The sequence below is a fragment of the Henckelia pumila genome, chromosome 3 (assembly GCF_033568475.1).
Source record: "Henckelia pumila isolate YLH828 chromosome 3, ASM3356847v2, whole genome shotgun sequence".
Taxonomy (NCBI): Eukaryota; Viridiplantae; Streptophyta; class Magnoliopsida; order Lamiales; family Gesneriaceae; genus Henckelia; species Henckelia pumila.
This window is the reverse complement of record NC_133122.1, coordinates 61,906,296-61,928,808: the sequence shown is the minus strand read 5'-3', so window position 1 is coordinate 61,928,808 and position 22,513 is coordinate 61,906,296. Positions and strand designations below refer to the sequence as shown.

General features: G+C 34.9%; 2 protein-coding genes across 2 annotated transcripts; both read left to right on the top strand.

The window, feature by feature from the left end:
* The first annotated feature begins 16,677 nt into the window (after positions 1-16,677).
* On the top strand, positions 16,678-18,860 carry LOC140888853 ((+)-epi-alpha-bisabolol synthase-like). The gene is made up of 7 exons (XM_073296558.1): positions 16,678-16,781; positions 16,867-17,137; positions 17,202-17,589; positions 17,672-17,890; positions 17,990-18,128; positions 18,218-18,466; positions 18,570-18,860. The coding sequence occupies exons 1-7, from the start codon at positions 16,698-16,700 to the stop codon at positions 18,858-18,860; spliced, it is 1,641 nt and encodes a 546-aa protein (XP_073152659.1). The 5' UTR covers positions 16,678-16,697.
* Positions 18,861-19,577: 717 nt separating this feature from the next.
* On the top strand, positions 19,578-21,340 carry LOC140891910 (probable aspartyl protease At4g16563). The gene has a single exon (XM_073300600.1). The coding sequence runs from the start codon at positions 19,665-19,667 to the stop codon at positions 21,057-21,059; it is 1,395 nt and encodes a 464-aa protein (XP_073156701.1). The 5' UTR covers positions 19,578-19,664; the 3' UTR covers positions 21,060-21,340.
* The last annotated feature ends 1,173 nt before the right edge of the window (positions 21,341-22,513 follow it).

The window sequence follows — 22,513 nt, the reverse complement described above, 5'->3', positions numbered from 1 at the left end:
CTGCTTGAAAATGGAATCCAGATGTATTAACTCCATTGGCTAGACGTGCCAAACACTGAGTCTTAACATCAGATATCTGAGCATCTCTGATCCGAGAATACAATGTTGGCTCAGACAAAATAGTATACAACCGAATCCCATTTCTCCTTTTCTTGTGCTTGATCGTAAAACTCAAAGAACAACACTCTTGTATCATATGAGATACTTCACTAGTCTGAAGTGCAGAAAGTCTCACCTGCCGACTCAAGGCATCATCAGTAAGATTAACAGAACCTGGATGATATTTGATTTCACAATCATAATCTTTCAGGAGATCCATCCAGCGTCTCTGTTGCATATTCAACTCCGCCTGAGTGAATAAATATTTCAGACTCTTGTGATCCGTAAATATCTCAAATTTCTCGCCATAAAGATAATGCCTCCAAATCTTGAGCGCAAATACAATGGCGGCTAACTCGAAATCATGTACTGGATAATTACTCTCATGCGTCTTCAACTGTCGAGAAGCATAGGCAATAACATGTCCATGCTGTGTCAAAACACATCCTAACCCCTGACCAGAGGCATCAGTATAGACAACATAACCTCCTGATCCAGAAGGTAGAGCTAGCACAGGTGCAGTAGTAAGACGTCCACGCAGCTCGTGAAATTACTCCTCACAATCCGAGGACCATATGAAGGCAACATATTTCCGAGTAAGCTGAGTCAAAGGCCTTGCCAACTGTGCAAAATTTTCGATGAACCGACGGTAATATCCAGCTAGACCCAAGAAACTACGAATCTCAGCAACCGTCGTCGGACGAGACCAGTTCAGCACTGTCTCTATCTTACTAGGATCAACAGATATCCCTTCATTAGAAATCACATGACCGAGAAACACTACCCGATCGAGCCAGAATTCACACTTGCTCAATTTCGCATACAGCTGCTTATCTCGTAACGTCTGTAAAACAATCCTTAGATGTTGTGCATGCTCATCCTTGTCATGAGAATAGACAAGAATATCATCAATTAAGACGATGACAAATCTATTCAGTTACTCTCGAAATATCTGATTCATCAAATTCATAAAGACTGCCTGTGCATTCGTCAAACCGAATGGCATCACCATAAATTCATAATGCCCGTATCTGGTCCTGAAAGCAGTCGTAGATATATCTGAGTCTCGTACCCGCATCTGGTGGTATCCAGATCTCAGATCTATCTTCGAGTAAACCGAAGTACCCTGTAGTTGATCAAATAGATCATCAATCCGCGGCAAAGGATACTTATTCTTGATGGTGACACGATTCAACTGCCTGTAATCAATGCACAATCGCATCGATCCATCCTTCTTCTTGACAAATAAAACAGGTGCTCCCCACGGAGAAACACTCGGACGAATATATCCCTTATCAAGCAGATCTTGTAACTGCTGTTTCAATTCCTTCATCTCTGACGGTGCCAGACGATAAGGTGCTCGGGATATAGGCGTAGTTCCTGGTACTAAATCAATACCAAATTCAACCTCTCGCACCGGAGGAAAACCAGGAATCTCATCAGGGAATACATCAGGAAACTCGCTGACAACCGGTAACTGATCAATACCCGTACTACTCGTGGACATATCAGCTGCATAGATGAGGTAGCCCTCCCCACCTGACTCCAAGACATGACATGCCTTCAGAGCCGAAACAAGTAGCATCGGAGGTCGCGCACCCTTACCATAAAAATATCAGCTATCACCCTCAACCGGATGAAACTGTACCAGACGCTGATAACAATCCACAGTAGCGTGATACAAAGTCAGCATATCTATTCCCAAGATACAGTCAAAATCTGCCATCGCTAATATCATCAAATTAGCTATTAACACATTACTCTCAAACTCCAGAAGGCAACTCATCACTAGACGCTTAGTTACTATCTCTTGCTCCAACGGAGTAGATACAACTAAATCCATATCTAATGATACATAAGGTAATCTATGTCTCTTAACAAAGCGACTAGAAATAAAGGAATGCGATGCTCCAGTATCAATTAATACAAGTGCAGGAATACCACATAACAGAAAGGTACCTGCCAACATGTGATCGCTTCCCTCTGTAGCCTGCTCCTAAGACAGAGCAAACACCTGCCCTTGAGTCTGGGGACGATAACCAGAAGAACTCTGTGGTGCTGGCTGCTGACGTGGAACAATAGAAGCCTGAGATCCAACCTGTGATCCCGATCCACTAGCAGAACCCATGCGCTGAGGACAATCTCTCCGCAGATATCCCTGCTGACCGCAAATATAACAAGCACCAGTAGCTCTCCGACATGAAGCTGCAGGATGCTTCCCTCCACAATGGCTACAAAACTCCTCCTCCTTCTTCTTCTTCCCAAAACGGAACATACCTCGTGAACCACGAGATCCAGATGAAGTAGTAGGAGTAGAAGAAGACGTAGGTCCAGATTGCACAACAGTTTGAGCTCGAGGCTCAAAAGATCCACTAGGATGTCCTGGCATCATCAACTGTGCCCGCCTGTTGCTAGTCTCCACAAGACGGCAACGGTTCACCAAAGTCTCAAAAGATACCGGGTCATCACAAATGACAACCTGTGAGTAGATATCTTGGTTCAAACCTTGTAGAAAGATATCATACTTCGACGCATCACTCTCATTAATATGAGGACTGAAAGGTAGCAGATCAAGAAATCGTTGCTGATATTGATCAATAGTCATTGATCCTTGCCTCAGAGTAAGCAACTCCATAGATCGTGCTTGGCGAACAGCCGGAGGAAAATACAATTTCTGGAATTCCCGACAAAAATCCCCCCAAGTCACCTGTCCTCTCTCAGTACGTGCCTGAGCAGCTTTGGCATCCCACCAAAAACGTGCTCGATCCTCTAGAACAAATTCTAGAACTTCCAATTTCTGATCCTCAGTACAATCGTAAGCACGAAAAGTACTCTCGAGTTTAGACATCCAGCTTCTAGCTTGTTCAGGATTCTCACCTCCCACCAAGGGTTTCGGTCCTACTTGCATGAACTTATTGATAGAGTAGCGACGTCTACCCTCATGATGACGATGTTGATCATCATGATGGCGGTGATGACGATGATGATGACCACCTCCCTGGCCAACACTACCGTGACTTTCGCAGCCATATCCTGAAAAGAATTGCACATTAAAATCCCAAATGCGCAAGAATTACTAAACTAAATCCCAAGTACTAATCCCAAAATCTAAGCATGCTCTGATACCAAAAATATAGCGACCCTGCATGGTATCACCTACTAACTGGCAACTAATAGCATGCATTAAACTTAATACAGCAAAATAACTTAACAGAGTAAAACATGCGAAAACAAAACCATAATTTACATATCAACTTAGTAACATAATCCAGGTTTAAATCTGTAGTGATACAACCAAATCGAAATCTTAAACAGTAAATATTATACAGCTATATCGAATCCTGCTGTATAATAAAATCCTCAAGGCTCCTGCTCCCTAGTCCTGCCTTGAACTACCAGCTCCATCTATCCTGCGACCTGCCCCATGGAATAGGGTGTCCAAGATAACAACTAGGACGTGAGCGCTAACGCCCAGTACATAGACATGAGTAAACATATGTATATAATGCATGCAACATGATGATTGGTACAGGGTCATCTGAAAAGTCATGCTCAGAACCGGCGCCACATGAGTGCTGCCACCGCACGGATCAACCTCTGGGTGCAACCACACTCGTCTAGTACACCAGAGTAGACAGATATAAATGCCCCCGCCGTCGCGGTACTCTCAGTGACAGACTATCGAGTATAGAGCTGAGTGTCTCTATAGTCAGGTATAACAAGGTATAGGCTCAACGTGTATATGCACATGACATATGAATATATAAAGCAGTAAATCATATATCATGCCATATAATAATGCCAAATAAATGCAACATATAAACATGTATACTCGCTGGCAATCTCAGTCAATGTGTACGTACCTCTAGGCTAGTTCAAGTATAATAGGATCCTATGTTCCAAGCCTATATTCAAAAGTTCACTGTGTCACTACATAAATTCTATAAGCCTTAACTAAGCTAATAAGTACTCCCAAAACTTAAATAGATTCCCGGACCATACCTTCGTCCGTAGTTAGCCCTTTGAAGTCGCTAGTCCCGGATGACTATAACTACTCCTTGGTTATTCCAGAACCTCTATTATAACCGATAGGGCCCTCAAGTGTATATCTCACACTATATAACTGTAGAAGGAAACTCGGGAATTCGTAATTCAGAAATGAATCTGAGAAGCCCTATTTATAGGCAAAATTCCCGGCCAGGATCGGAACTTCCGATTTCAGGATCGGAGCTTCCGATCCAGCTCACTGCGTGCATGTGTGACACGTCGGGATCGGAACTTCCGATTGGGCGATCGGAGCTTCCGATCTGCTCTACATTCAACACTTGTCAAAACTCGTGGCTGAGTCATCGAGCATTGCTGGCAGTAGGAGATCGGAACTTCCGTTCCGGGATCGGAGCTTCCGATCTCTATGCTTCCGATGAGCTTCCAAAGTGGCTAGGATCGAAACTTCCGATCTGGGTTCAGAGCTTCCGATCCGGCCCAAAGTCAAAAGCCCATATTTTCTTCTGAAGTCCAATAACATTTCGAAATTACTAACCCTTAATCATGTTTAACATATTATTATCTTAAAATAGAACCTGGGTTACTACAATATTACTATGTCGACAACTAGATTTTATGTCTTCTGAATTTGTAGATTAAATCCTTGCAACGTAACTAAATTTCCTAAATCTTGGGATTGTGCGGAAAATTCCTTGCCTTTCCGAAAATTTGATATATACCCAAAAATAGGTATGATATAAATTTTATGTGAGTAATGCTACATGTACAACAAAATTGTACATCAAATATTCTTGGGATTGTGCATAGAATTCCTTTCCTTTCCGAAAATTTGATATATACCCAAAATTGGGTATTATATAAATTTCATATGAGTAATGCTACATGTACAACAAAATTGTTCTTTAAACCTTATAACACAAAAGAATTCAATATAAAAATTTAATTTATCAAAATATCACAATACATTAATATTAACTACAAAATCTCATGATAAAATTATAAATTTCACGCTATATTAATTGTAAATATACACGATATTTATCGTACTTTTGACATTATTCATTTCATATGGTTTAGGTCAAATATTTTCGTACAATATTGGTATAATACCGTCTGTGTCAAAATTATATATGATACATTAAAGAAACTCGTGCAATACAGAAAATAAAAAAGTATAGTTAAAGCCTATATATATGTATATGTATATATATATTGATATATAGAGGTCCACCTTGGCTTAGGAAGAGGTCCACCTCAGATCGGGGCAGTGTCCACATCGAATCAGAAAGAGGTCCACATCGGATCGGGGCAATGCCCACTTCGTCTCAGGAAGAGGTCCACCTAGGATCGGTAAGAGGTACCACCTCGGTATGACAGAGTAAAGAGTTAGCTTGGTTTGCTAGGGTGCCATCGCGACACATGGGGTGCATGTTTATCTTCATAAGGTCGAATTTAAGGGAAAGAGTCCATGAGTTGATAAGTGGAAGAGATGAGATATTTGTAGAGATGTGGTTTCCTTTTAATAAGATTTGATATCATTTAAGATGAGAAAGAATCTGGGATAAGTAAGGAAATCGAATTTTGTATTTCAATGGAATATGGTGTTTTATTTTGGAGGGATTCTCCTAGGGTTCCGAGAATCTCCTATAAATATACATGTTTGGATCATGCTGAACATTAATTCTCTTATTCACATATTACTACATACACTGCATATATTCTTTGAGTTTTTTTCTCCAATAACCTCTATTCTGACTTAAACATCGGAGTGGTCACGTCGAAAAACTCTTTCAATGCCTATTCACGAGTTTTTAAGTACGTGAAGGAGGCCGATTGGAGTGCAAAACCAAGGTGAATAAGAGAGAGTTGATTGGAAAAAATTGTCACGTCTACCCAACTTTTTTTTGTGTTAACATATATATATATATATATAATACAACATGAAATTGGCGGAGTAATTGAAATAATAATAATAATAATAATAATAATAATAATAATTTTTTTTGGAATTTTAGTATACCGAAATTTTATAAATCTGACAATATTTTTTAGCCATATTTGATAACCACATATGTTTTCAACACAAGTTGGAAAACTTATTTAAAACTCTATCAATTGGGTTTTGTTGGGTTGTGAAACACAAGAAATCTTGATTTTGATTATAAAAAAACTTGTTATTATGTTTCTAACATATTTCATCAAGTGTTGTAGTTAGTAGATCAAAGTTGAAAGTTTTTTAGCTGGAACTCAAATTACTCAAACTAGCGCAGTTGATTAAATCAAACATATCTAATAGCTCGGTGATCCAAATGACTTGAGGCCAAAACGATTGTAAAGCATACTCAAATATCTACTTAAGTCATATTTAATACCAAATCAGTTAGTTCGGACGTTAACTAGACAAAACGTTGGTTGCAACATTAAGCTGGATGCAAATCAGATCAATGATACAATAACCAAATCAAATACGACCAGTTATGATATTTTGGTTGTATCTTATAGCTCGCTTAACCAAATGAAATGATTCAGTATGCGTTATGAAGCTAATAGAATTATCTACAAATCATTTTCACAAGTAAAAGTCTGAATCGGATTTTAAGAAGTTGATAGAGCACAATGAAATTTTGAGTTCTGCAGAGCAGAAATTTTGATACAGCTGAGTATTTCGAGTATTCATACGAACTCGAAATTGAGTGATTCTTGATTTTGTGGAAATGACAATACAAAGTGCTACAACTTTCATATTCATCACTATGCCCAAAAATTAGTAAATCAAGAGCTATAAGAAAGTGAACATATTAGTTTGAATCTGGAACAAACCAAATCAATTAGAATGAAGCAGATTAAGGGCGACCCTAAGATAGGGCGAGCTAGGCGACCGCCCAGGGCCTCACCTTCATACGAGCCCCCGATTATTTTTAAAAAATTAGTATTTAAATTAGTATGAAAATAAATTTAATTAATAAATAGTGATATAAAAAAATTAAAAAAAATCGTGAATAGGTATTTATGACAAAAATCTTGGTCCAAATGAGTTAAATCATCACAAACACTCATGGTTCACTAACTCTGTCCATCTTCCATCTCATTTTCTCATGCGGCCCTCCAACCAATTTAATCCATGCACGAAAATTTATTGCAGACCTCTGTTGCATCATAGGTAGACATATCGTCAAGTTTTTCTTACTTATTATTCAGTTAAACCATGTTGATTACTCAGATTAATTGCAGGTTATGAAATTGAGTAATTTTACAAAAGGTAAAATTTTTCTTTTCATTTCTTCATTTACTAATGGATTGTTGCATTATTTTTTAATTAATTTATATTACACTAATTTATTATTATCTCTCTCCTATATATATGTGTATATATATATATATATATTCATATTTGACTTCATTATTTAGTACTATTTTACATTGTTTATGAATTTAGTTAAATAATTTCATTCTTGCATAAATATTCATCATAAAATGTAAAAAAATGACGAATTTGTTATAAAAATGCAGTAAGAGTGAATTTTAAATAATATTGGTTGTTGAATAATTTATTTTGAGAAACTATGTGTAAAATTATTTTAATGTGTATGTTCTTTAATATTATATGTGTATATATATATATATACATTATTAATGAAAACAGATCATATTTTTTACTTCGTCCCGGGTCACATTTTTTTCAGGACCATCCCTGAAGCAGATAAACTAGAGACCAGATCAAGTTTGACCAAACCAGATCAGTTCGACTAGACCAGATCGGTCAAACCAGTCCGATGAACAGTAAAATCAGCTCAAGTTGAGAAAAATTCCGCAACTCAAATATGACAGTATCAACATTAGAAAGTGTCCAGATACTTCCCAACGAAATATTCTTGAATTTAACTTTTATATTATTCTTGGAGCTTATAAATACAATACTTTGAAGCACAAACATAAGCTTTTATGGGGATTAAAAGCATGGGCAGATAATAGAAGCAAAATAAGCTAGAATGAGAGCAAGCCCGGCCAATGTATGAGGAACAAGAAGAAGAGATGAACTTTTAACGTTAAATATTTCATATCAAACCCATTTTATAGAACACTTTTCCACATCCAAATGTTGTTAAATTTCAGTTGAAGAGAGGTCACTCACACACATACGAGAGATGTTTTTTGAAAGATTAGTTGAGTGAAATTCTTGGCACAAAGACGTTAAAGTTGTGTTTGTAGTCTTACATAAGAGACTTTAAACATTATGTGGATTGTGAGGTTGATGCCTACAGTCGAGTGTTCTAGGGGTGCTTGTTTAGGCATGAGGTAAGTCCTAAACTGGATTGGATTTGTACAAAGAGTTGTATGATTCAAAATCTTCTAGCGGATCCTTCTGAGGAAGAAGAAGGGGTGACGTAAGAGTTTTATCTCCGAACTTTCATAAACAAATTTGTGTCTATTTGTTTATCGCATTTACTTTCTTATTGCCACTGTTTTTATTATGTATTGTTGAAGCATTTTATGTGTTTTTCACATACCAAAATATTGTATACAAAATGTTTGATAAAATTTTTCAACCAAACTGATTCTATCAATTCAACTTGCATCCCATTCAAATGATTTCTAAATTGTTTATTCGATTTCTACGAAGGATTATTTCGAGTGTATTTCGCTTGGTTTGAAAACCAAACTCGATATAATTCATCGGTGCTCGGTTCATGTTTGAACATTTCAAAAACGAGCTATTGTAGCTTTAAAATATTTTTAAATGTGTATTCACCCCCTCGATTCACGTTTTTCAATCCTAACAGGTTTTATGAATAATTTATTTTTGGATTCTACAAGAAAAATAATTTTAAAATCTGTCAGGTTTGAAAAGTTGTATAATAAAAAAAATTTAATGGGAAATTTATTTAAAACTCTATCAATTGGGTTTTACGAGTCTTTCTTTTTTTGGATTCTACAAGAAAATTAATTTTAAAATCTATAGGTTTGAAAAGTTGTATAATTAAAAACTTTTATGGGAAAATTATTTAAAACTCTATCAATTGAGTTTTATGAATCATTTATTTTTGGATTCTACGATATTAATTTTAAAATCTATCAGGTTTGAAAAGTTGTATAATAAAAAAAATTTATGGGAAAATTATTTAAAACTATGTCAATTGGGTTTATGAATCATTTATTTTTGAATTCTACGAGAAAATTAATTTTAAAATCTATCACGTTTGAAAAGTTGTATAATGAAAAACTTTTATGGGAAAAATGTTTTGCAGGTAATCTCGTGTATATAATATTTATGAATAACTGACAATATATTACGTCCTTTATAAGAACTATTTATTTATTTATATCCACATGCACTGCCTCGGAATAAATAAAAGAATAAGCATTCTATATATATATATATATATAAGGAAATATTGATAGGTAATGAGATAAAAATATATTATGATAATATAAATACATAATATCTCATATCAAACAATTAACTAAATAAATATATATATATATATAAGGAAATATTGATAGGTAATGAGATAAAAATATATTATGATAATATAAATACATAATATCTCATATCAAACAATTAACTAAATAAATCAATTGAGTAGAAGATAATTCCTATTTAAAAAATCTCAATCAATTTAAAAACTACTTTAAATCCAAAAGAGGCAAAGGACTTGATTAAATATTTTAAAACTTAAAAACATTTAAGTAAATAAATATTCCGTTCAAGGCATACAGAATTTATCCACATCAAAATCTGAACGTATATATGCATTTAAGTTTGGCCGGTAATGAAATCAAAATAAACAATATATTGATATAATATATATTTACCTATTTAACAATGGAAAATCAGAGGCCCGTAATTAATCATTCCACACTATATAAATTGACCATTTGATTACAAATTAAACTCGGAACATTATAAATTAAAGAAAATGAAGATTTCAAATTTGGGACACACAGTGGCCATATTGGTGATGGTACTGCTTATGTTTATAACAAATGCGGATGCGAGCAGGTGGTATGAAGAGCCTATCGGCCCGATCATGCAATGCATTCAATCATGCTACCGCACTTGCCATCCTGGTTCATATGAAGACCCATGCCATAACGCATGCTATCGAAGCTGTTTCGGATTGTCGCCGCCTTTGCAGCGGTGATGGGCGGAGCCGGATGAGTCATGGAAGAATGCATCCTGTAAGAAAATAATATTATCGATTGATAAGTGATCAATATATTCATGCATGATGATATGATTGTTCATTATGTTTCTAATGATTCGGGCCACTGGATATTATATTTTAATAAACATGATATTTTAAAATTAATCAATATAATATTAATTCATATTAAGGATAAATTTGACTTTTTATTTAGATCATGTACCAATTAAGTCATTTTCAATAGTTCGTATACCAATATGACATTTTACCAATAGTTCATATACCAAAATACATTTTACTCTTTAAAAAATGCAATAAGAATGAATTTTAAATAATATTGGTTGTTGAATATTTTATTTTGAAAAATTATGAATAAAATTCTTTCTAATGTTAATGTTTTTTAATATTATATGTATATATATTTATATACATTATAATGAAAAAATATCATATTTTTAACTTCGCCTCAAACCATATTTTTCGACCGCACCTCGCTAGAGTGGTATCAACTTACCTGAATTCCTAGCACGTTTTCTTTTCTTTGAAATCCAAGCAGATTGAATAAAGCTTACCGCATATTCAAATATGAAATATCCATTTAAACGGCTTTTGAGGCATAATCAACTCACTTATAATATTACAAACCCAAATCTTACACATATATCGCCATGAATACCTCCAGAAGGTCAGGGAACTATAAGCCCACCATTTGGGATGATGACTATACATATGGAGTCGATATCGAGCGTTTACGAGATAACTAGTTAATGTTCTTCCATCAATATTTAGTTTGCATGTTTCAGTGGGAACCATCACATGAAATCATGCATGCTAGGGAAAAGAATACATTATCTTTTCAATATTTCAGTAGAGAATATGCTCAACACGAGGATCGAACCCGCAAAGTTGGGAAATCTCTTTTCACGTCATTTCAGGCTTTACCAACTCGTCTATGTTGCTCCTTCCTTCAGGTCCTTGCCGCTCGTGCACATCCCTCCATTTAACCTCTGCATGAGCCAATGAGTCTCTGACTCATGTGAAATGAGGTCTCATTTGGGGTCAACCCTTTTGATAAAAATTATACTGTTTTAACAAATATATTAATTTTAGCAAAAAGAAATTCGGCGTTCTATAAAATTTTTAAAATCTTCAATGATATCGTCAATACAAATTTTTTTCGCAATGTCTCTTTCAATAAATATCATCAATGCATTCGATAGAAAATCATCATCTCCAAAATCTAGTTTTGACAATTTAATTTTCATAGCTGGGAATGACACAGTTTTGTAGTAACTGTAGAAACTGAAAGAATAAACACAAGCAATATCACCCTATAAAACAAGGTCGTGCATAATAATTTTTTTAGTTTTTACCAACTATTAAACCAATGAATAAAATCTAATCAGTTGATCAAGACAGCGATTCAGTGGGCAAAACTTTGTCAAGCTTACATGGCTGAAACAAGATGGTTTTTCATTGGCTACACTCCAACTCTTAATGAATTTCTTAAAAATGGCCTAGTATCAATTTTCGGGCCATTAGTAGTCGTTCATGCCTATCTCTGCATCGCAAAACCAATAGAAGAGAAGACATTGAAGGATTTGATGAAACTACCGGACCTAGTTTGGTGGATATCGACCATTGTCCGTCTTAGTGATGACTTATACGTGCACTTCATCAGTAAGTATATATTAATTACATTTGTTAATAAAAAATTATTTAGATTGTGCATGCTCGACCTCACGTTAAAGAATATATAAATCAATTTTATTTGATTAAAATTAGTACAAGGCTATGTATGCAATGTAATGCTCATTTTGGTACTGTATCGGTGCCAATGATTTCTTTTAGTTATTATCTGAATATGTCAGAGATAGGTAAAAATGAACTCAGTATTGGGAATCTTGCGATTAGATGACTTCTTTAGTGTAGCTCAGAGATCAGCAGTTTGATTATCAGTAGTTTAATTTCCAAGTGAATGAGAGTTGATTAGTGATTGTCAAGATTGATTAATTCTTTTAGACTAAGCATGAGCAGCAATGAATCAATATCAGGAGATGATACCATCAAATCCAGTGATTATAGATTGTAATCAGGTAATGGGATATTGTGGATCCTGAGACAAATATGCTAATTTTGTAAGTCTGTCGTGATTAGGAACTTAGTCAGTTGATGCTACCTCAAAATGATGTTTAGATCCACATAGATTGTTAATATTCAGAATTCCACATAGATTATTAATTATTCGAAGTTCTTGTAATGTTTTACCCAGATTTGTTATGGTGATGACACTTGTCAGCAATAAGATAAACTGATTAGTGTGGTCAGAAATGTTGTGGTCGAATAGTTTGATTTTACTTAGCCATGAATGTGACTCCGTCACAATGTGTTTCTAAAAAAATCTCTTGCAAGACACATATAGTGGAAACCAGTATCAAACAAGGAAAATATTTTTTTATCAGAAAAAGTTAACTCCATTTTATACCTAGCTTAATACCAGAGTTTGTCAACCTAGTAATATGAGACTATACTAGATAAATATGAGCATATCATAGAATGCCAGTCTTGAAGAATGATATTAGAGCATGGTACTCAAAGATCTCTACATTCTTTTTGGAATTATCGTTGACAGGTTTTGATCCAGTTGGATAGCATCAAGTAATTAGTAATGGAAAAATGCCGGTAGTTGAGACATATATTTTTCGGGTTTGGCGGGATTATTGTCATCGATTTTCTCGGGGTTTTATTGGATGCACTAGATCATTGTTGTCACGGGACAAATTGAGTTGATCCGAACAAGATTATAAGGCTTTGCAATTATCGAGTAACTCATTTTGTATTTCTCAGGATCAGTTAGTCAAGATTTGATGAATGTTTATTTTTGTCAATGAGATAATAATCAACACCATTTGATCGGCATTTTGGTATATTATTCCAATCTGTATGCTGAGAGACAGATGTAATTATTCAATCCAAATTATTAGTATCAAGAGTGGTATTAATGAACTTGAGTGTTTAGCGTATAACCCTGAATGTTCTTGGAGGATAAGTGTTGTGGACAACAGCGTTGTTACGGTATGGGAAAGAGGCAGAGACTTGACCATTTTTGGATCAGTGGTGTCCTTTCAGGTATAAGAATTTAGCGTTTGGCAATAAGAAAAATTTTGATTTCGGATAATGATCGAATTAAATTTTGGTTTGGTTTGTTAATGTAATGAATAGAGTGACAAACTTTTATTATTGGCCGAACTATGTGGTAGGCTTTTTGATGGGCTGACCAATTATTTTAATTTTTTAATTTTTTTTTTTTGTTTTCCCATAATATTTTAACCTCGTTTAATTGTTGAATATAGGTGAAGTTCTACCTAAAAATCAACTCCCCTACGGGCTACGAGATGGGTTTTTTTTTTATTCAAAACAAATAATTTTGTTAATAGATGAAATGATCTCAAGATTAGGGTGACATACTAAGAGACCAACTAAATACTAAGAGACCAACTAATTTCTCTAAAAAAAATTTGCTTAATAAATAGGTGTACGTGTGTGTATATATATATATATATATATATATATATATATATAATAAGAATTTTGTTTGGTATTTTAGTATAAAGAAATTTTATAAATCTGACTATAATTTTTTAGCCATATTTGATAACCAGAGTTTATTTTTATTAATTTTAAGCAACGTTAGTTGGGGAAATTATTTTAAAACTCTATCAAATGGGTTTTATGAATAATTTATTTTATGATTCTACAAGGAAAATTAATTTTAAAATCTATAAAGTTTGAAATGTTGTAGAATAAAATATTTATATGGGAAAAAATATTTTGTTGGTAATTTCGTGCATAAATATTTATGAATAACTAACAATATATTACGTCCTTATTGATTATTTTTTTTATATACACACTGCCTCGGAATAAATAAAAGAATAAGCGTCCTATATATAAGGATATGTAACCAAATAAGTTAAATTAAATATTATTTTTGTATTTAAATTATTGAATATTAATTAAGTTCATACACACACACACAAATTAAATAATATTTATATGAATAAAATATTTTTTTATTATTATTTTACATTTTTAATTACAAAATTAAAAATATATCGCTAAATTATACCATTTAAAAAATTTTCTACAAGGCTTTTCCTTTACATAAAATGGGTTTCGTTTTATATAATTCCAGTGAGAACTATCGGATACTCAAATTCAAATATATTTCAAAGTTGACCAGTATATATATAATTATGGGAAATGTTATATGTATACATTGACCTACACATTAGGTTACACACTACACATGAAATTATAAAATTATACCTCCACCAATGGCTGATCCAAGTTAATTGCTACCCAGGCCTGAATTTTTTTTTTATTATTATTTTTGTATATAAAAATTTTGAATAATTTTGGATTGATTTGGTGTAAGTCCGGGTATCTCAATTCAAAATATTAAAGGATACGAGAGCTTCGAATTTTAGTCCGACTAGACTAAAAATCTTGGATCGGCCATTGCCCTCCACTTTATTTTAAATAAACTATTTTCAAAATACATTAAGAATATTTATGTAATTTCAATTGCAACGTGTAATCCTCTGTGTACATATAACATCACCCATTAATTATATACCTGCATATCCATCACATTTTTTCAATCAAGTGCGTGCGTTATGCATATTGAAAACATGTAAAAGGGATACTAAAATAGTAAAGTCAGAGGGTTTCTAATTTCAAATCCACTTGCATAAGTAGGGGCAGCGTATCGAAAATTTAAGTATAAAAAAATGTTGTACCGATATCGTATCGAAACTCTCAGTATACCGAAATTTTCGATATATATCGAAATTTTATGATAATTTCGATACGGTATCGGTATATACCGTTTTATATCAAAAAAACATTATATTTTTTAGAATTTATAACTTATTGTTTATAAATATTATATATTTTAAATTTTTTTATATTATTTCGATATAACGGTATATACCGAAAATTTCAAATTTCATATCGTTACCATACCGAAAAATTCGATATCGTTACCATACCCTACCGAAATTTTCGTTATATCAAAAATTCGATAAATTCAATATTTTTTATGTAGCGTGACTTCGATGCACTTAAAATTCGGTATTTTTCCCCACCCCAATACCTATGCATGACTAGCCTTCTAAATTTCATTAAATGACATTGAATTTGACAAAGACTAAGAGTTCAGCATGCATCGTTGATTTCATTGGTTCAAATTCTAAATACAGAAATGGTGGGATAAAGAAAGCATGGAGATGTACTAGCGCGTAGTAGTCCAAGTTGGTGGAGTAGGACGACCATTTCATATTGGGTTTTTCCAATTCGATTTATATATCCAATTAACATAATTTACAGAATATTACAATTTTACAATTGCGCAGGAGCTTATGTACCAATTGTCCATGGAAGGGTAGCGGTAGCTAAGCAAGCACAAACAAGCAACAACTAATTAATTCCTTGAACTCCAAAAACGTTTTCCTCTCTTGGAAACATTCCAAGCAGACAGAACAAAAGGAGGCGGCTACGCATGCAATCCCAAACAGAGCCGGTCCTTGTTTTCAAAGGCCCTAGCCAAACTATAAATTTTTTCTCAATTTTTATTTCGATCAATAATTTGTCTTTCACAAGCACCACTTATTTCCAAAAAAAAAAGAAAAAAAAAACTTTTATATCATCCTTTGATAACATATATATACCTAAAAAAACAGATAACTCATTTCCTGAAAGTTCATAAAATACACAAAAATTTAATCAAACCATGAAAAAAAAATCACTCAAATTTATGTCTAAGAAATTAATTAAAGAACAAAATATATTTGAAAAAATGATTAATACAAAATGCATTAAATAAAAATAATAAAAAATTAACAAACCTGAGTCAAAAAAACGAAAGGGTTTCTCGTGAGATTGTGAAATGTAAACCCAAGTGTCGCAAGACGGCAAGGGCCAATGGTTTTTCTCTTCTCCCGTTCACGGAGCGATTTTTTTTTTTTTTTTTGATAGGTCTAGAGTGATATTTTGTTTTTGTTTTTTTGATAGGTATGGAGTGAGATTTTGTTCAAAAAAAAAAAAGATTATGAAGATATATATTTGGGGTATAATTGATTTATTTTTAAAATTATTTTATTTGATATATAAGTATATATTTATATTCTTATAATTTTGTGCCCCTAAGTTTTTTCAAAATTTTTGGGCCCTCGGCAGGAGGCTGTAGCCCTGCCCCCAGGCCGGCTCGTATCCATCACTTACCTGAATTCCAAGCCATACGTTTTCTTTCCAAGCAGATAGAATAAAGCTTACCGCAGATTCAGATATGAAAGGTCTATTTAAACAACTTTTGAGCCATAATCAACTCACTTAAATATTACAAACCCAAAGCTTATAATTACACACATATATATATATATCGCCATGAATACCTCCAGGAGGTCAGGGAACTATAAGCCCGCCATTTGGGATGATGACTATCTGCAATCGATATCGAGCGTTTACGAGGTAACTGTTAGTGTTCTTCCATCAATATTTAGTAATTAATTTGATTCGGTGGGAACCATCACATGAAATCATGCATGCATGTTAGGGGGAAGAATACATTCAGAGAGCCAAGGAACTCGAAGAAAAGATCGAGAAGATATTAGCAGAGAAAATGAGGAAAGATTCAGCTTTAGGCCAAATGGAGTTTGTTGATGTTTTGCAGAGACTTGGGATATCATACCACTTCAAAAACACTATACACACAATTATGCAGTGCATATTTAATATGAAAGATGGATGGGTTTCCTCAGATCTGCACCAAGTTTCTCTAAGATTTAGACTACTCAGACAACATGGCTATAATTTAGTCCCTCGAGGTATATACTTTAATTCTGTCTATGAAATTTTGTATAACGAAAATACTCAATCATGCACGTACAGATGTTTTCAACATTTTCTTGGACAAGGAAGGAGAGTTCAAGAAAAATTTATCCAACGACAACAAGGGTCTTTTAAGCTTATACGAAGCATCTTACCTTACGATGGAGGGCGAAGAAATCATGGATAACGCACAAGATTTCGCCACGCATCATCTTGAGCAAAATCTAAAGCAGCAACAGCAGCTGTTGGATCAGACTCTTCTTGCAGAAATAACTCATTCTATGGAGAACTTTCCCATACACTGGCGAGTGCCGAGATTGGAAGCAAGAAGGTTCATAAGCGTGTATGAAAAGAGCAAGGATATGAATCCTTTGGTTCTCGAGTTTGCTAAATTGGATTTCAACTTGCTACAAGTAATGTACCAACAAGAATTGAAAGAGATGTCCAGGCATATATATTAATTACTTTTTCATGATGTATATAAAAATTTATTTGAAACGGCAAATATTAAATGAACAAATGAAATGTAGGTGGTATACCAACACTAGACTAGCGGAGAAGTTGAGTTTCGCGCGGGATCATTTGGTGGAATCCTTCGTATGGACCATAGGGAACACATTCGAGCCACAGTTTCGATATTACAGGATAATGAGTGCAAAGCTCTTCCTACTAGTAACATTGATCGATGACATCTACGACGTCTATGGAACCGTGGATGAACTCCAACTCTTCACACTTGCAGTTGAAAGGTACTATATATATATGTAATTCAACTAGCGCAAATTTCTTTTTGATGCTTGAAACTTTATGTATGTTTAATAGAATATGTGTGCCGAATATTTTCGTAGATGGGATATCAATGCGCTGGACCAACTTCCGGACTACATGAAGATTTGTTTTTTCGTGCTTTTCAACTCTATGAACGAACTGTCATTTGATATACTTAAAACTCAAGGTTTCGGTAGCATTTCATGCCTCAAAGAAATGGTACTTTAATTTACTTTGGGTATTTAGTGGTGTTGTTATTATTATGATGTTTTTGTTTATGAAAGAGATCTATGTTACAACTGATTCAGTGGGCAAAACTTTGTAAAGCTTACATGGCTGAAGCAAGATGGTTTTCCAGTGGCTACACTCCAACTCTTAATGAATTTCTTGAAAATGGCCTAGTATCAATTTCCGGGCCATTAGTAATTGTCCACGCCTATCTCTGCATCGCAAAACCAATAGAAGAGAAGACGTTGAAGGATTTGATGAAACTATCAGACCTAGTCCGATGGATATCAACCATCGTCCGTCTTAGCGATGACTTGTGCACTTCATCAGTGAGTATTACATTTGTTGATTAAAAATTAATTAGATTGTGCATGCTCGACCTCACGTTAGCTAGCGAATAAATCAATGTGTATCATGTTATTAATCGCCAAGGATGAGATGAAGAAAGGAGATGTCGCGAAATCAATCCAATGCATCATGCAGGAGGCCGATTGTTCTGAAGAAGAAGCGTGCGGGCTTGTCAAGTCCTTGATTCATACAACAACAAGGAAATTCAACCTAGAGATATTTTCTAATTATGGTCACTACTCGAAGGATATGGTTGAAACTTTTACGAATTTTATTCGAGCAGCTCAATACATGTATCACATTAATGGAGAGGGACACGGCATCTCCCATGCATGTGTTTCGTCATTAATCCTTGAATCCATTCCACTTTCATGAAAATGCATGAGGTTAAGATTAATGCAAATGTATCATGATGATCTTTTTAGAATTATAACAATGTTTGTTTTAAATGTTTATTAATTTAAATTAATTAACAAATTGCTTGTAGCTTTTATATGATTAATCAAGTGGCTAAGGGTGCTTCCATGTTCTTGTTTCCACTCCATAAAGCATTAACATTAATTTAAACACAACAATAATGTGAATATGCGATCATATTTTGTGCTTATAAATTATTAGTTCTAAAAATTAAGATTGTATTAAAAACAATAACTTTAAATACAATATATGTGTGTGTTCACCCGTGCATATCACAAAAATGCAAGTAGTTTGATTGTTTATTTACTTCATTGAACAATGGAAGATTTTGTCAGGACACCGTTGCATTCAAAGACAGCCTCTGAGTTGGGAAACGGTCACATTCCCAATCATAAATGCTGCAACACTTCACGCTGTCCGAGAACCTCAATTAAGTCACCCCACCATTTTCTGTGAATGGGATGCTATGCACATTTAAAGATTGAGATTTACCAATTCGTTCGCTCACCATAAATATTGATAAATCTCGGTTCTTAAATTTATAATTGAACAATGTTAGTGAAAATAGGATAAAATTATTCTTCGTCGTATTACAAGCGACAGTTGTTGCTGACCCAAGTTCCACAAATATGCCCACTTTTTCTGTACCCCACATTACCAACTTTAACAGCCACTTTTTCCTTAAATCAACAAAAGAAAAAATTCACGTCACACCCCCTACATATGATATCTTCATCATTAAGCTCTTAAACACAGGTATCAATGGCTTCCTGTTTCTCCTCTTCCCGTCTCCTCTCCCTTTTTCTGCTAAATCTCTTGTTTTCTTTAACTTCTTCCTCTCCTACAAGCAACACTGTTTCCCTCTCACTTTTTAACCCAATCCCATTTCCAGATCCATTCCAAAAGCTCACACATTTAGCTTCAACCTCTGTCGCCAGAGCCCACCACATCAAGAATCCCAAAGATGCACCCATTTCCACCACTCCTTTGTTTCCCTTCAGTGGAGCTTACTCCATCTCTCTCAGATTTGGCACCCCACCGCAGTCCATACCACTGGTTATGGACACCGGCAGCAGCTTTTCTTGGTTCCCTTGTACCAAAAGATACATTTGCAAGAATTGCTCTTCTTCTTCTACTGGGATTTCTTCCTTCATTCCTAAACAGTCTTCCTCTGTTAAGATTCTTGGATGTTTGAACCCCAAATGTAGTTGGGTTCACAAATCATTTGATCCCAAATCCGGTTGTAAAGATTGTGAGTCGTTGGATTCCAACTGCACCCAAATCTGCCCTCCTTATTTAATGCTCTATGGCCTAGGCTCCACAGGGGGTATAGCGATGCTCGAAACCCTGAGCCTGCCGCAAAGGGTGGTGCCGAATTTCGTCGTGGGTTGCTCGCTTTTTTCGTCGAATCAGCCTGCCGGAGTCGCCGGATTCGGCCGCGGAGTTTCCTCTCTGCCCAACCAATTAGGCCTCAAGAAATTCTCCTACTGCCTCGTCTCGCACAAATTCGACAACACCCCGACAAACAGCGTCCTAATCATGGATGGCAAATCTGATTCTAGTAAAAAGACTGCAAGATTCAGCTACACGCCGCTGCTGAAAAACCCTGTCAGCAGCAAAAATGTCGCCTTGGCAGATTTCTACTACGTTGGCCTGAGGAAAATCAGCGTTGGAGGGAAGAAAGTTAAGCTCGCACACGAATTCTTGGCTCCTGATTCCGAAGGAAACGGCGGGACCATCGTGGATTCCGGCTCGACTTTCACTTACATGAATCCGGCGGCGTTTAAAGCAGTAACAAATTCATTCGCAGAGCAGGTCAAAGGCTACAAAAGGGCTAAAGATGTGGAGAATTTAACAGGTTTGCGGCCTTGTTTCGATGTCACGGGGCACGAAGCCATTAAATTTCCGGAGCTGAAACTCCATTTCAAGGGCGGCGCGGAGATGGGGCTGCCATTGGAGAACTATTTTTTTGTGGTGAAAGATGATGAGAAGGTGGTTGTTTGCCTGACAATGGTGACTGATAACACTTTGCTCGGGCCGGAACTCGTGAGCGGGCCGTCGATTATTCTGGGAAATTTCTTGATGCAGAACTTTCATGTGGAGTTCGATTTGAGGAACGGAAGATTCGGATTTGTTCAACAGTCGTGCTCCGAGTAGTTAGGGAAGATGGATGAATGATGATGAACAGATTCAATTGGTTTTCTTGATCAAGATTATGATGCCCAATTTACATAGGATTATAGTTTGATTATTCTTAATTTATGCTGTTTAGAAAAATTTCTTGCGATAATTTCATATGAATAATTTTATTTGAGTTCATTGTAATTTGTATTGTATCCACAGCTCATGAAGTTCTTGATTAGTTGGGTGGCGAAATATTTTGGAAGACAGCTAAGTTTGTTACGAAGATTACAATTTTATTTATTTAATAGATTAGCATATGGGATTAAAATAATGGTTTTCGGTATTCCCTTAATTAATTAATTAATGTAAAAGGTTGAATATTTATATGTAGAAGAATGGTGTGTATTAAGTACGTATTCAAGTGCCTTAAATACTTGTGTGAACATAAATGTTTTTTAATTTTTGCACCACGGGTGGCCAGAAATTTGTTGGTTCTGTTGTGAAAAAGTAAAAATTTACGGTAAAAAGTAAAAACTCAAAAACTCAAAATTTATCAAATTCTACACTTTATAAAATTTTTCTCTCTTCACAATTGTGTTTTTCTACACAAATGGAGAGACCTATTTATAGATCTCAATTGGAGATTAGTCAAAAATTAATACATCATTAATTACATCATCACACACTAATTTTCAATATTTTACAACTCAATTTTCAACTTTCAACCTTCAACATTCAACAATAAATAATAATATATATTTATATATATTTTCAACACTCCCCCTTGTGATGATGATCATGATAGAATGACTATCTCCATTACGTGTTGTATACTGCCTCGTTAAAAACCTTACTAGAAAAAACCCATTGGGACAAAAACCATAGTAAGGAAAAAAGAGTGCAGCCACGTAAACTCCCCCTGATGTCAACATGAATGATTCTTCACATATTTCGTAGATTGCGTATCCCAATATTATAAATGTGTTTTCTGAATATCGCCGTGGGAAGTGCCTTTGTGAAGAGATCGGATGAGTTCTCACTTGATTGAATGTAACAGATATCAATATCTTTATTCTTCTCCAGCTCTTGAGTGTATGCAAAGAATTTAGGAGGAATATGTTTAGTTCTGTCACTTTTGATGTATCCTTCTTTCATTTGGGCAACACATGCGGCATTATCTTCATACAGTGTGATTGGATTCTTGTCCACTGATAATCCGCAAGAAGTTTGGATATGCCGAGTCATTGATTTAAGCCAGACACATTCACGGCTTGCTTCATGTAGTGCAATAATCTCGGCATGATTTGATGAAGTTGTAACAAGTGTTTGTTTCTGTGATCGCCAAGAGATTGCAGTGCCTCCACGAGTAAATACATATCCGGTTTGGGAACGTGCCTTATGTGGATCAGATAAGTATCCAGCATCAGCATAACCAATTATTCTCTGATTTGTATCTTTTGGATACAAAAGTCCCAAATCCGTCGTTC